Source organism: Bombina bombina, chromosome 6 (genome assembly GCF_027579735.1).
Source record: "Bombina bombina isolate aBomBom1 chromosome 6, aBomBom1.pri, whole genome shotgun sequence".
Taxonomy (NCBI): domain Eukaryota; kingdom Metazoa; phylum Chordata; class Amphibia; order Anura; family Bombinatoridae; genus Bombina; species Bombina bombina.
In genome coordinates this window covers 343108447-343125307 of record NC_069504.1, presented here as the reverse complement: position 1 = coordinate 343125307, position 16861 = coordinate 343108447, and the positions used below count along the sequence as shown (strand labels likewise).

Here is a 16861-nt window from a genome sequence, read left to right as displayed (position 1 = left end):
ATCTGTAGGGAGAGAAGTTTTAAAAGATTTTTTACGTTTACTAGAAGGAGAAATAACAGACATAGCCTTCTTGATGGATTCAGAAACAAAATCTCTTATGTTATCAGGAACATTCTGCACCTTAGATGTTGAAGGAACTGCAACAGGCAATGGTACTTTACTAAAGGAAATATTATCTGCATTAACAAGTTTGTCATGACAATTAATACAAACAACAGCCGAAGAAATAGCTACCAAAAGTTTACAGCAGATACACTTAGCTTTGGTAGATCCAGCACTAGACAGCGATTTTCCTGTAGTATCTTCTGACTCAGATGCAACGTGAGACATCTTGCAATATGTAAGAGAAAAAACATATAAAGCAAAATTGATCAAATTCCTTAAATGACAGTTTCAGGAATGGGAAAAAATGCCAAAGAACAAGCTTCTAGCAACCAGAAGCAATGAAAAATGAGACTTAAATAATGTGGAAACAAAAGCGACGCCCATATTTTTTAGCGCCAAATAAGACGCCCACATTATTTGGCGCCTAAATGCTTTTGGCGCCAAAAATGACGCCACATCCGGAACGCCGACATTTTTGGCGCAAAATAACGTCAAAAAATGACGCAACTTCCGGCGACACGTATGACGCCGGAAACGGAAAAGAATTTTTTGCGCCAAAAAAGTCCGCGCCAAGAATGACGCAATAAAATGAAGCATTTTCAGCCCCCGCGAGCCTAACAGCCCACAGGGAAAAAGTCAAATTTTTGAAGGTAAGAAAAAATGATTAATTCAAATGCATTATCCCAAATATGAAACTGACTGTCTGAAAAATAAGGAATGTTGAACATTCTGAGTCAAGGCAAATAAATGTTTGAATACATATATTTAGAACTTTATAAACAAAGTGCCCAACCATAGCTTAGAGTGTCACAGAAAATAAGATTTACTTACCCCAGAACACTCATCTACATGTTTGTAGAAAGCCAAACCAGTACTGAAACGAGAATCAGTAGAGGTAATGGTATATATAAGTGTATATCGTCGATCTGAAAAGGGAGGTAAGAGATGAATCTCTACGACCGATAACAGAGAACCTATGAAATAGACCCCGTAGAAGGAGATCACTGCATTCAAATAGGCAATACTCTCCACACATCCCTCTGACATTCACTGCACGCTGAGAGGAAAACCGGGCTCCAACTTGCTGCGGAGCGCATATCAACGTAGAATCTAGCACAAACTTACTTCACCACCTCCATCGGAGGCAAAGTTTGTAAAACTGAATTGTGGGTGTGGTGAGGGGTGTATTTATAGGCATTTTGAGGTTTGGGAAACTTTGCCCCTCCTGGTAGGAATGTATATCCCATACGTCACTAGCTCATGGACTCTTGCTAATTACATGAAAGAAATTGAGGGTTTTAAAGCTTGTATGGGTTCTTAACCTCCTCCTAGTGCCGAAAATATATCCCATATGTTATGGAGGACTGTGTACCATCATCAATTTATGAAAGAAACACATAGTCTACATGTTATTATAAATACCTATAGTTTTAACTAAATAAAAGTTAAAATTATCTACAGAATTTAGCACCAAGATTTCTAAGTAATTATAGATTCAATAAGTACTGATGCAACATGTTCTATTATAGTTTATGCTATAAACAAAACATTGGGTGGGGGACGAGAGAGAGAGAGAGAGAGACACAGAGACAGAGAGAGACACAGAGACAGAGAGAGAGACAGACAGACAGAGAGACACAGACAGAGCGAGCGAGCGAGCGAGAGACACACAGACACACACAGACAGAGAGACAGACACATTATATATATATATATATATATATATATATACTTACTCTAAAAGATCAGGATTCAGCCCATCAGAAATCATTTTATTTTTTATCGCCATTACCGGAACACCCTACAAATAAAAGATTTAAAAAAAAACAAAAAAAAAACACAAAAATATATTACTTGGTCAGAAAAACAAAACTTCTTTTATCCAAGATGGTCCATCAAGATGCTGACCTATAGATACTTTTTCCTGATTTTCAAGAAGCCATTAACCCTTAAAATTGGACTTTCAGCTCTTAACTTTTTAGATTATTCAAGGTTTTTGTCTGAGTAATAACAGAACAATGTGAATTTATCATTTATAAGCAACTCAAGTGGATAAGTTACTCTTATAAAAACAGCAACAAAAGAATATCTATAAAATGAGGAAAATATAAGGGCTGGATATGATTTAAAATGCATTACAAAATTTGAACCATATACAAATAAATAAATCTAGACAAATAATAACTTTCTTACAAAGCTTACAACGTAGAAGCCAAAGTAATTATAAGCCAGTACTTAGAAACAAATAAATAGACATCAAGACCTGGTTTTAATAGATAATTTATCACTGTAACAAAGTTCCAGGACAAAACTTTTTCAAACTCACACATGCACAAGGCACTGCCAACTGTAGTACCGACTGCAACTTCATTCATTTAAATGGAACAATTTTAGTATTAGCATCTTAAATGTTTAGTTATGGGTGGCACTATATATATATATATATATCTTTAAAAGGGACATTAATGTCAAAATTAAAATTTCATGATTCAGATAGAGCACGCAGTTTTAAACAACTTTCCAATTTAATTCTATCATCTAATTTGATTTTCTCTTTTGGTATCCTTTGTTAAAAAAGTATACCTAGGTACTGGAAGCTAGCTGCTAAACATATATACCTCGTCATTGGCACAGCAGAGGTGCTCAGCCAGCTCCCAGTAGTACATTGCTGTTCCTTCAACAAAGGATACCAAGAGAATGAAGCACATTTGATAACAGTAAAATTATTAGCTCTGTCAAAATCATGAAATAAAAACACTTGAGTTTCATATCCCTATAACTAATATCACTACCAGATGGTCAAACATCATAACAGGTTCAAAGACGTTGATTACTTTAGTGCCTCAACTCCACCACAGCCCCGCTAAGGCTGTTACTGAGGAATACCGGAATGTGTTTTTAAAGACGCTATACAATTGAACAACAGTTAAACGTAAGGCTGTAAAATATCCACTTAATAATCAAAAAGTTAACTACTAATGCATTCATTATATACTAACGGCTGTTAATCTCCTTTCCCGTGCTGCAAAATAAGATAAGGCATCTGTTTAAAGAGATCCCCCACACTTACCACTTGGACCATCTTTAGATATCTGGCATAACGTGGATCTTTTGCCACAGTAGTAGTATTTTCTGTTAGAATCTCATCCTTCTGAGTTGTGTTTTCAGTTACTGTGTTTTGATGGGTTACCTAAAATCATAGACCAAATAGCAGTGAGTAGAGTTTCATCCCAATAGAACAAATAATTTAAAACTGAATCTGACTTACAAAAATATTCAAATTCCAGCTAATTAAGGTCTTGTTTACTGTGCAACTAAATAACATAATTTATGTAAGAACTTCCATGAAAATTTCATTTCTTTCATATTGGCAAGAGTCCATGAGCTAGTGACGTATGGGATATACAATCCTACTAGGAGGGGCAAAGTATCCCAAACCTCAAAATGCCTATAAATACACCCCCCACCACACACACAATTCAGTTTAACGAATAGCCAAGTAGTGGGGTGATAAATAAAGGAGTAAAAAGTATCAACAAAGGAATATGGAAATAATTGTGCTTTATACAAAAAAAAAATCATAAACCACCATAAGAAAAGGGTGGGCCTCATGGACTCTTGCCAATATGAAAGAAATTAATTTATCAGGTAAGTTCTTACATAAATTATGTTTTCTTTCATGTAATTGGAAAGAGTCCATGAGCTAGTGACGTATGGGATATCAAATACCCAAGATGTGGAACTCCACACAAGAGTCACTAGAGAGGGAGGGATAAAAATAAACAACAGCCATATGCTGAAAAATTAATCCACAACCCAAAATATAAGTTATTCTCATGAAGAAAATAAAAACTTAAAACATTATCAGAAGAATCAAAGTGAAACAGCTGCCTGAAGAACTTTTCTACCAAAAACTTCTTCTGAAGAAGCAAATACATCAAAACGGTAGAATTTAGTAAATGTATGCAAAAGAGGACCAAGTTGCCGCTTTGCAAATCTGATCAAATGAAGCTTCATTCTTAAAAGCCCACGAAGTGGAGACTGATCTAGTAGAATGAGCTGTAATTCTCTGAGGCGGTGCCTGACCCGACTCTAAATAAGCTTGATGAATCAAAAGTTTTAACCAAGAGGCCAAGGAAATAGCAGAAGCCTTCTGACCTTTCCTAGAATCAGAGAATATAACAAATAGACTAGAAGTCTTTCTGAAATCTTTAGTAGCTTCACCATAATATTTCAAAGCTCTCACCACATCCAAAGAAAGTAGGGATCTTTCCAAAGAATTCTTAGGATTAGGACACAAAGAAGGGACAACAATTTCTCTATTAATGTTGTTAGAATTCACAACCTTAGTTAAGAACTTAAATGAAGTCTGCAAAACCGCCTTATCCTGATGAAAAATCAGAAAAGGAGATTCACAAGAAAGAGCAGAAAGCTCAGAAACTCTTCTAGCAGAAGAGATTGCCAAAAGGAACAACACTTTCCAAGAAAGTAGTTTAATGTCCAAAGAGAGGCTCAAATGGAGGAGCCTGTAACGCCTTCAAAACCAAATTAATACTCCAAGGAGGAGAAATTGATTTAATGACAGACTTAATACAAACTAAAGCCTGAACAAAACAAAGAATATCAGGAAGAGTAGCAATCTTTCTGTGAAATAAAACAGAAAGAGCAGAGATTTGTCCCTTCAAAGTACTTGCAAACAAACCTTTATCCAAACCATCCTGAAGAAACTGTAAAATTCTAAAACAATGCCAAGTCCAAACTCGATAATAAATCTTCCTAGAGACAGATTTACGAGCTTGTAACATAGAATTAGTTACTGAGTCAGAGAAACCTCTATGACTTAGCACTAAGCGTTCAATTTCCATACCTTCAAATTTAATGATTTGAGATCCTGATGTAAAAACGGACCTTGAGACAGTCTCAAGTTCCGGCCTTAACGGAAGTGGCCAAGGTTGGCAACTGGACATCCGAACAAGATCTGCATACCAAAACCTGTGGGGTCATACTGGAGCCACCAGCAACACAAATGATTGTTCCATGATGATTTTGGAGATCACTCTTGGAAGAAGAACTAGAGGCGGGAAGATATAAGCAGGTTGATAACACCAAGGAAGTGTCAGCGCATCCACTGCTTCCGCCTTAGAATCCCTGGACCTGGACAGGTATCTGGGAAGTTTCTTGTTTAGATAAGAAGCCATCAGATCGATTTCTGGAAGACCCCCACATCTGAACAATCTGAGAAAACACATCCGGATGGAAAGACCACTCCCCTGGATGTAAAGTCTGACGGCTGAGATAATCCGCCACCCAATTGTCTACACCTGGGATATGAACCGCAGAGATTAGACAGGATCTGGATTCCGCCCAAACAAGTATCCGAGATACTTCTTTCATAGCTTGGGGACTGTGAGTCCCACCCTGATGATTGACATATGCCACCGTTGTAATATTGTCCGTTTGAAAACAAATGAACGGTTCTCTCTTCAACAGAGGCCAAAACTGAAGAGCTCTGAGAATTGCACGGAGTTCTAAAATATTTATTGGTAATCTCGCCTCTTGAGATTTCCAAACCCCTTGTGCTGTTAGAGATCCCCAGACAGCTCCCCAGCCTGAAAGACTCGCATCTGTTGTGATCACAGTCCAGGTCAGTCGAACAAAAGAGGCCCCTTGAACTAAACGCTGGTGATTTAACCACCACATCAGAGAGTGTCGAACATTGGGATTTAAGGATATTAATTGTTATATCTTTGTATAATCCCGGCACCATTGATTCAGCATACAAAGCTGGAGAGGTCTCATGTGAAAACGAGCAAAAGGAATCGCGTCCGATGCTGCAGTCATGAGGCCTAAAACTTCCATGCACATAGCCACTGAAGGGAATGACTGAGACTGAAGGTGCCGACATGCTGCAACCAATTTCAAACGTCTCTTGTCTGTTAGAGACAGAGTCATGGACACTGAATCTATCTGGAAACCTAAAAAGGTGACCCTTGTCTGAGGAATCAAGAAACTTTTTGGTAAATTGATCCTCCAACCATGTTTTCAAAGAAACAACACTAGTTGATTCATGTGAGATTCTGCAGAACATAAAGACTGAGCTAGTACTAAGATATTGTCCAAATAAGGAAACACCGCAATACCCTGTTCTCTGAGTACAGAGAGTAGGGCACCCAGAATCTTTGAAAAGATTTTTGGAGCTGTTGCTAGGCAAAATGGAAGAGCAACAAATTGGTAATGCTTGTCTAGAAAAGAGAATCTCAGGAACTGATAATGTTCTGGATGAATTGGAATATGAAGGTAAGCATCCTGCAAGTCTATTGTAGACATATAATGTCCTTGCTGAACAAAAGGCAGAATAGTCCTTATAGTCACCATCTTGAAAGTTGGTACTCTTACATAACGATTCAAAATTTTCAGATCCAGAACTGGTCTGAATTAATTTTTTTTCTTTGGGACAATGAATAGATTTGAATAAAACCACAGGCCTTGTTCCTGAAAAGGAACCAGCATGATTACCCCTGAAACCTCCAGGTCTGAAACACACTTCAGGAAAGCCTGAGCTTTTACTGGATTTACTGGGATGCGTGAGAGAAAAAATCTTCTCACAGGAGGTCTTATTCTGAATCCTATTCGGTACCACTGAAAGACAATGCTCTGAATCCATTGATTTTGGACAGAATTTGCCCAAACATCCTTGAAAAACCTTAATCTGCCGCCTACCAGCTGAGCTGGAATGAGGGCCGCACCTTCATGCAGACTTAGGGGCTGACTTTGGTTTCTTAAAAGGCTTGGATTTATTCCAACTTGAGGAAGGCTTCCAATTGGAAACAGATTCATTGGGGGAAGGATTAGGTTTTTGTTCCTTATTTTGTCGAAAGGAATGAAAACAATTAGAAGCCTTAGATTTACCCTTAGATTTTTTATCCTGAGGCAAAAAAACTCCCTTCCCCCCAGTAACAGTTGAAATAATAGAATCCAACTGAGAACCAAATAAATTATTACCTTGGAAAGAAAGAGATAGTAATCTAGATTTAGATGTCATATCAGCATTCCAAGATTTAAGCCACAAAGCTCTTCTAGCTAAAATAGCTAAAGACATGGATCTAACATCAATTTTGATAATATCAAAAATTGCATAACAAATAAAATGATTAGCATGTTGTAGTAAACGAACAATGCTAAACAAGTCAGAATCCAATTCTTGTTGCTCTAAATTCTCCAACCAAAAAGTTGAAGCAGCTGCAACATCAGCCAAAGAAATTGCAGGCCTAAGAAGATGACCTGAATATAAATAGGCTTTTCTTAGGTAAGATTCAAGCCTCCTATCTAAAGGATCTTTAAAGGAAGTACTATCTTCCATAGGAATAGTGGTTCATTTAGCAAGAGTAGAAATAGCCCCATCAACTTTGGGGATCTTTTCCCAAAACTCTATTGAAATTGCTGGTAAAGGATACAATTTTTTAAACCTTGCAGAAGGATTAAAAGGAGTACCCGGTTTATTCCATTCCTTAGAAATCATATCAGAAATAGCATCAGGAATAGGAAAAACCTCTGGAGTAACCACAGGAGGTTTAAAAAACAAAATTTATGCTTACCTGATAAATTTCTTTCTTTTGCGATGTACCGAGTCCACGGATTCATCCTAACTTTTGGGATATTGTCCTTCCTGACAGGAAGTAGCAAAGAGAGCACCACAGCAGAGCTGTCTATATAGCTCCCTCCTTAACTCCACCCCCCAGTCATTCGACCGAAGGCCAAGGAAGAAAAGGAGAAACTATAAGGTGCAGAGGTGACTGAAGTTTACATAAAAAATACTATCTGTCTTGAATAGACAGGGCGGGCCGTGGACTCGGTACATCGCAAAAGAAAGAAATTTATCAGGTAAGCATAAATTTTGGTTTCTTTTGCAAGATGTACCAAGTCCACGGATTCATCCTAACTTGTGGGATACCAATACCAAAGCTTTAGGACATGGATGAAGGGAGGGACAAGACAGGAACCTAAACGGAAGGCACCACTGCCTGCAAAACCTTTCTCCCAAAAATAGCCTCAGAAGAAGCAAAAGTATCAAATTTGTAAAATTTGGAAAAGGTATGAAGTGAAGACCAAGTCGCAGCCTTATAAATATGTTCAACAGAAGCATCATTTTTAAAAGCCCATGTGGAAGCCACCGCTCTAGTGGAGTGATCTGTAATTCTTTCAGGAGGCTGCTGTCCAGCAGTCTCATAAGCCAAACGGATGATGCTTTTCAGCCAAAAGGAAAGAGGTAGCCGTAGCCTTTTGACCTCTACGCTTTCCAGCATAGACAACAAAGAAGAAGATTGGCGAAAATCTTTGGTTGCCTGCAAATAAAACTTCAAGGCATGAACCACGTCCAAGTTGTGCAACAGACGTTCCTTCTTAGAAGAAGGATTAGGACACAGAGAAGGAACAACAATTTCCTGATTGATATTCCTATTAGAAACAACCTTAGGGAGGAACCCAGGTTTGGTACGCAAAACCACCTTATCAGCATGGAAAACAAGATAAGACGAGTAGCATTGTAAAGCAAATAGCTCAGAAACTCTTCGAGCTGAAGAGATAGCAACTAGAAACAGAACTTTCCAAGATAGAAGCTTAATATCTATGGAATGCATGGGTTCAAACGGAACCCCTTGAAGAACATTAAGAACTAAATTTAAGCTCCATGGCGGAGCAACAGGTTTAAACACAGGCTTGATTCTAACTAAAGCCTGACAGAACGACTGAACGTCTGGAACATCTGCCAGACGCTTGTGCAATAGAATTGATAAAGCAGATATCTGTCCCCTTAGGGAACTAGCTGATAGCCCCTTCTCCAATCCTTCTTGGAGAAAGGACAAAATCCTAGGAATCCTGATCTTACTCCATGAGTAGCCTTTGGATTCGCACCAAAAAAGATATTTACGCCATATCTTATGATAGATTTTCCTGGTGACAGGCTTTCGAGCCTGAATCAAGGTATCTATGACCGAATCAGAGAAACCCCGCTTTGATAAAATCAAGCGTTCAATCTCCAAGCAGTCAGTTGCAGAGAAATTGGATTTGGATGCTTGAACGGACCTTGAATCAGAAGGTCCTGTCGCAGTGGCAGAGTCCATGGTGGCAGAGATGACATGTCCACCAGGTCTGCATACCAAGTCCTGCGTGGCCACGCAGGTGCTATCAAAATCACCGAAGCTCTCTCCTGTTTGATTCTGGCAACCAGACGCAGAAGGAGAGGGAAAGGTGGAAACACATAAGCCAGGTTGAACGACCAGGGTACTGCTAGAGCATCTATCAGTACTGCCTGAGGATCCCTGGACCTGGATCCGTAACAAGGAAGTTTGGCGTTCTGACCAGACGCCATCAGATCCAATTCTGGTGTGCCCCATAGCTGAATCAGTTGAGCAAACACCTCCGGATGGAGCTCCCACTCCCCCGGATGAAAAGTCTGACGACTTAGAAAATCTGCCTCCCAGTTCTCTACCCCTGGGATATAGATCGCTGATAGATGGCAAGAGTGAGTCTCTGCCCATCGGATTATCCTGGAAACTTCTATCATCGCCAAGGAACTCCTTGTTCCCCCCTGATAATTGATATAAGCTACAGTCGTGATGTTGTCCGACTGAAATCTGATGAATCTGGCCGAAGCCAGCTGAGGCCACGCCTGAAGAGCATTGAATATCGCTCTTAATTCCAAAATATTTATCGGTAGGAGGGCCTCCTCCTGAGTCCACAAACCCTGTGCTTTCAGGGAATTCCAGACTGCACCCCAGCCCAGTAGGCTGGCGTCCGTTGTCACTATAATTCACGCTGGCCTGCGGAAACACATTCCCCGGGACAGGTGATCCTGTGACAACCACCAAAGAAGAGAGTCTCTGGTCTCTTGATCCAGATTTATCTGAGGAGATAAATCTGCATAATCCCCATTCCACTGTTTGAGCATGCATAGTTGCAGTGGTCTGAGATGCAAGCGAGCAAACAGAACTATGTCCATTGCCGCTACCATAAGTCCGATTACCTCCATACACTGAGCCACTGACGGCCGAGGAATGGAATGAAGAGCTCGGCAGCAGGTGGTTAAAATCTTTGATTTCCTGACCTCTGTCAAAAAAAATTTCATGTCCACCGAATCTATCAGAGTTCCCAGGTATGGAACTCTTGTGAGAGGAATAAGAGAACTCTTTTTCATGTTCACCTTCCACCCATGAGATCTTAGAAAGGCCAACACTAAGTCAGTGTGAGACTTGGCTAGTTGGAAAGTCGACGCTTGAATTAGGATGTCGTCTAGATAAGGCGCCACTGCTATGCCCCGCGGCCTTAGGACCGCCAGAAGGGACCCTAGCACCATTGTGAAGATTCTTGGCGCCCTGGCCAACCCGAAGGGAAGAGCCACAAACTGGTAATGCCTGTCCAGAAAGGCAAACCTGAGGAACTGGTGATGATCTTTGTGGATAGGAATGTGTAGATACGCATCCTTTAAATCCACGGTGGTCATATATTGACCCGCCTGGATCATTGGTAAAATAGTCCGAATGGTCTCCATCTTGAAGGATGGAACTCTTAGGAATTGGTTTAGAATCTTGAGATCTAGAATTGGTCTGAAGGTTCCCTCTTTTTTGGGAACCACAAACAGATTGGAGTAGAAACCTTGTCCCTGTTCTGCTTTCGGAACTGGGCAGATCACTGCCATGGTAAAAAGGCCTCTTTTTTTGTCTGGTTTACAGACAATTGAGAAAGATGGAACCTCCCCCTTGGAGGAGAATCTTTGAAATCTAAAAGGTACCCCTGGGTTACAATTTCTACGGCCCAGGAGTCCCGAACGTCACTTGCCCATGCCTGAGCAAAGAGAGAGAGTCTGCCCCCTACTAGATCTGGTCCCGGATCGGGGGCTACCCCTTCATGCTGTCTTAGTGGCAGCAGCAGGCTTTTTGGCCTGTTTACCCTTGTTCCAAGCCTGGTAAGGTCTCCAGGTTGGCTTGGATTGAGCAAAGTTCCCCTCTTGCTTTGCCGCAGGGGAAGAGGAAGCGGGAACACCCTTGAAGTTTAAAAGGAACGAAAATTATTTTGTTTGGTCCTTGACTTATTTGACTTATCTTGGGGAAGGGCATGACCCTTCCCTCCAGTGATGTCTGAAATTATCTCTTTCAGTGCAGGCCCGAATAGGGTCTTACCCTTGAAAGGGATGGTCAAAAGATTGGATTTAAATGACACATCAGCCGACCAGGACTTAAGCCATAACGCTCTACACCCTAAAATGGCAAAACCTTTATTCTTTGCCGCTAACTTAGCGAGATGAAAGGAGGCGTCTGTAATAAAAGAATTAGCTAGCTTTAGAGCCTTAATTCTCTCCAGAATATCATCTAGTGGGGTCTCCACCTGAAGAGCCTCAAACCAAACGGCAGCTGCAGTTGTTACAGGAACAATGCATGCAATAGATTGAAGAAAAAAACCTTGATGAACAAAAATTTTCTTTAGGAGACCCTCTAATTTTTTATCCATAGGATCAACGAAAGCACAACTGTCTTCAATAGGTATAGTTGTGCGCTTAGCCAAAAGTAGAAATAGCTCCCTCCACCTTAGGGACCGTCTGCCATGAGTCCCTCATGGTGTCAGATATGGGAAACATTTTCTTAAAAACAGGAGGGGGAGCGAACGGACTACATGGTCTATCCCACTCCTTAGTAACAATGTCCGAAATCCTCTTAGGGACCGGAAAAACATCAGTGTAGACAGGAACCTCTAAATATTTGTCCATTTTACTCAATTTCTCTGGAACTACAATAGGGTCACAATCATCCAGAGTCGCTAAAACCTCCCTGAGCAATAAACGGAGGTGTTCTAGTTTAAATTTAAATGCCGTCATATATCTGAATCTGTCTGAGGGAACATCCTTCCTGATTCAGAAATCTCTCCCTCAGATAGCAAATCCCTCATCCCTACCTCAGAACATTGTGAGGGAGTATCGTATACGGCAACAAAAGCGTCAGAAGGCTCAGCATGTGTTCTTAACCCAGAGCTACTGCGCTTCCCTTGCAACCCTGGCAGTTTAGATAAAACCTCTGTAAGGGTAGTATTCATTACTGAGGCCGTATCTTGCAAGGTGAAAGAATTAGATGCATTAGAAGTACTTGGCGTCGCTTGTGCGGGCGTTACTGGTTGTGACACTTGGGGAGAAATACATGGCAAAACCTGATTTCCTTTTGTCTGAGAATCATCCATTGCCAAACTCAAAATATGTTGTCTGCAAGTTATAGACATATCAGTACAAGTGGGACACATTTTAAGAGGGGGTTCCACAATGGCTTCTAAACAAATTGAGCAATGAGTTTCCTCAATGTCAGACTTGTTAAACAGGCTAGTAATGAGACAAGCAAGCTTGGAAAACACTTTATTTAATGTAAAAAACACAATTTTCAAAAAACGGTACTGTGTCTTTAAGAGAAAAAAAAGGCATACACAAACTGCAAAACAGTTTAAAATAGCTTCAATTTTCTGAAATTTTAACAGTGTACCTATTAAGCTTTAGGAGGATTGCACCCCAAGTAAATAAGCAATGCACCCCCAATTAACAAAACCGGATCACAAAATGTCTAAAACCCTATTAGCATCTTGCCACAGCTCTGCTGTGGTCCTACCTGCCCTTAGGGAATGATAGAAAGATATTAAAGCTTCGATTAGGCCCTCAGGATGAATATCAGGGCCTCAGGAGAAGTTTCTTGCTGCTTGCCAGTACAACTAAATGCGCAACAGAGGCGCGAAAATAGGCCCCGCCCACCACACTCAATGTGGCTGGGGCCTACCCAAATCAAAAAAACCTTGCCTGAAGCCATGTGGGTTATAATAACCCCAATATAAGCCAAATGAACCCTCTGCAAAAGTCCCAATAAAGAACGTTACTCCCAGAACACCCAAACGTTTGTCCTCCAATCTCACATACAAACTGAGTGCCCAAAATAAACAAAATAAGCCCTTTATGCAAGCTAGTAAAACCTCTTAACCCTAGGATTACTGCATACCCTTCCCCTAAATGGGATACTGTCAGCCTTTCTGAGTTAACACAGTCTCTGCAGAAAAATGACTGAACATACCTCATTGCTGTATAGCAAGAACCATTCCTCACACTGAAGTTTTCCTGTACTCCTCAGCTTCTGTGGGAAAAGCAGTGGACCTTAGTTACAAATGCTAAGATCATCATCCTCCAGGCAGAAATCTTCATCTATGTACTGCCTGAGAGCAAATAGTACAACACTGGTAACATTTAAAATAACAAACTCTTGATTGAAGATAAAATAAAAACTAACAGTTTAACACCTCTTCTCTTTACCCTTCCTGCTTACAGCCAGCAAAGAGAATGACTGGGGGGGTGGAGTTAAGGGGGGAGCTAGATAGACAGCTCTGCTGTGGTGCTCTCTTTGCTACTTCCTGTCAGGAAGGACAATATCCCACAAGTTAGGATGAATCCGTGGACTTGGTACATCTTGCAAAAGAAACAGAATTTAAACGTTTACTGGTTTTAATATCAAGAGGACTAGCTTCCTCAATATCCAAAGTAATTAACACTTCTTTTAACAAAGAACGCATATATTCCATTTTAAATAAATAAGTAGATTTGTCAGTGTCAATATCTGAGGAAGGATCTTCTGAATCAGATAGATTCTCATCAGAGGTGGATAATTCATTATGTTCTCGGTCATTTGAAATTTCATCAACTTTATGAGAAGTTTTAAAAGACCTCTTACGCTTATTATAAGGCGGAAATGCAGACAAAGTCTTCTGAATAGAATCAGAAACAAATTCTTTAAAATTCATAGGTATATCATGTACATTAGAAGTTGAAGGAACTGCAACCGGCTATGTACTATTACTGATGGACACACTATCTGCATGTAAATGTTTATCATGGCAACTAATACAAATGACATTATGAGATATAATCTCCACAATTTTACAACAAATGCACTTAGCTTTGGTAGAACCGATGTCAGGCAGCAAAGTTCCAACAGATACTTCTGAGGCAGGATCAGATTGAGACATCTTGCAGAATGTAAAAGAAAAAAAACAACATATAAAGCAAAATTATCAATTTCCTTATATGACAGTTACAGGAATGGGAAAAAATGCAAATAGCATAGCCCTCTGACATAGAAAAAGGCAAGAGGCAAACGGCAATGGGGCAAATAAATAATGAAAAACGTTTGGCGCCAAGTATGACGCACAACGTAACTTTAAAAATGTTTGGCGCCAACCATGTCCGGAAATGACACACTCGCGTCACTAACGACGCAACCCTGTGTGAAACCTCTGCGTCAATTACGACACCGGAAATGACGAACTTGCGTCAACGGACATGCCTTTCGCGCCAAAAAATTATCGCACCAAGAATGACGCAATAAAGTGTAGCATTTGGCGCACCCGCAAGCCTAAGTCAGCCCGCAATTTGAAACAAAGTAGTCAAATGAAAAAAAAAAAAAAAAAAGACTAAACCCCAGGTAAGAAAAAAATATTTCTTAATATTAACTTTCCCCAAATATGAAACTGACAATCTGCAAAAGGAAATACATGAACCTGACTCATGGCAAATATAAGTACAATACATATATTTAGAACTTTATATAAATGCATAAAGTGCCAAACCATAGCTGAGGTGTCTTAAGTAATAAAAACATACTTACACAAAGACACCCATCCACATATAGCAGATAGCCAAACCAGTACTGAAACAGTTATCAGTAGAGGTAATGGTATATGAGAGTATATCGTTGATCTGAAGAGGGAGGTAGGAGATGAATCTCTACGACAGATAACAGAGAACCTATGAAAAAGACCCCCGTTAGGAAAATCATTGCATTCAATAGGTGATACTCTCTTCACGTCCCTCTGACATTCGCTGTACTGAGAGGAAATCGGGCTTCAAAATGCTGAGCACATGTCAACGTAGAAATCTTAGCACAAACTTGCTTCACCACCTCCATAGGAGGCAACGTTTGTAAAACTGAATTGTGGTTGTGGTGAGGGGTGTATTTATAGGCATTTTGAGGTTTGGGAAACTTTGCCCCTCCTGGTAGGATTGTATATCCCATACGTCACTAGCTCATGGACTTTTGCCAATTACATGAAAGAAAAGTTAGCTGCCACCACGTCTATTATTTCTACTGCAAATAAGCATCAGAACTTATATACATATGTTATGGGTGTTAGCGCTGCGGAACCTGTTGGCGCTCTACAAATACCTGATAATAATAATAATGGGTGCTTACAAATGTGCAGTAACTCTCCGTCAAATAGCTGCAGTGTAACCTAGGTTCTAAAATGGCGGCATCCTTAATTAAAGGGAGGTGAATGAAGTGTATTTAGTGCTTAATGTCTCTTAACATTGTTTCAACTTGTAGTGCTCAGTTATTGCTCAAATGCAGAGCTCTGAACGGTTTCAGATTTCATACCCAAGTACTGGTGTATCTATCATACCTTTGTATAATCTAGCTCTTAATAAAAAATGTTGCACAGCTATAGCTTTAAAGGGATGTCTAAAACCTCTTGATTTTGTGCATGAAGCCTAAACACAAATTCTGCAACATAGATGTTCTTCAAAATGTTGCAAAGTACTAATTGGAATAGGCAATATGTGGCATTAATCACAGCAAATTGTAAACAATATATTGCACAGAAACAGATTTATCACAGGTATTCATGAAAAAAAGCGATCTAAAGATAGTCTCTATTTAAAATACATAATCTAAAAGGTTATTCATTCTGAAATGTAGATTTGTTTCTAATTATATATCAAGATACTGTATATTCAAGGCTGTAATAATTTTTTTTTTTTTTAAGTAAATTAATTTCATGAATCCAATCACAAAGTCATTCTCTCCCAGAGGTTTATTTCAGATTATATTGGGCAATTTTTCTATCTTGAAGATATTATCATATATTATTGGTTTTGTAGTTCTCAAAACTGTGAATTTGTGTCTGCAGAAATAAATTGCTCCTTTCTTCACAGCAAAAATGTTATAAAATAAACATACAGAGCTGAGAAATAGACTTTAAAAGGACATAAGCATGAAAGAAAAACTTTTGGGCTTCAGATAGAGCATACCATTTTCATTTTTTTTTCAATTTAGTTTTATCATCAAGTTTGCTTCATTCTCTTGGTATCCTTTGTTGAAGGAGAGCAATGCTCTACTGGGGGCCTAGCTGAACACTAAGTGAGACAGTTACAAGCAGCACTAGTGCATTGCTTCTGAGCCTAGCTATGTATGCTTTTCAACAATGGATACCAAGAGAATGAAGCAAATGAGATTAAATAAGTAAATAAAAAAATTGTTTAAAAATCCATTTTCTTTCTGAATCACAATTTTTACTTTACTGTCTCTTTAATGCGATGGCTCCCCTGCAAATCTATGTACACAGAATCAACCCATACTAAGTTTCAAAAGTCTAACTGAATAGAAGATTGTTTGGAGAAAAATAGATATGCACAAGGACCTAAGTGTGAGGAGGGAGAGGCAAGCATTACAAATTTAATAAAAATGTTATGGTTTTAGTTAAATAAAACAATTTAAATTGTTATTAAGGTAATGGACATGTTTCTTTAGTTAAACAAAACTATTTAAATTGTTAAGGTAATCATTATTTTTCTCCTTCTAATAAAGTATAGCTGAAAAGTTGATCAAATATGAATGATTAACCTATTAAACTGGAGATAGTTCACTTCTCAATAATTTAATTAATTCCAATGATCTATCTATCTATGCAT

At 39.3% G+C, this 16861-nt stretch overlaps 1 protein-coding gene across 1 annotated transcript in view; it reads right to left on the bottom strand.

Annotated features, from left to right (window-relative positions):
• WASHC3 (WASH complex subunit 3) overlaps positions 1-16861 on the bottom strand; it is a 43242-nt gene that overhangs the window by 14626 nt on the left and 11755 nt on the right. Inside the window, exons 5-6 of the mRNA XM_053719814.1 lie at positions 3176-3295; positions 1842-1906 (exon numbers count right to left, since the gene is read on the bottom strand). Coding sequence (XP_053575789.1) covers positions 1842-1906; positions 3176-3295 — 185 coding nt within the window. The remainder of the gene's footprint in view (positions 1-1841; positions 1907-3175; positions 3296-16861) is intronic.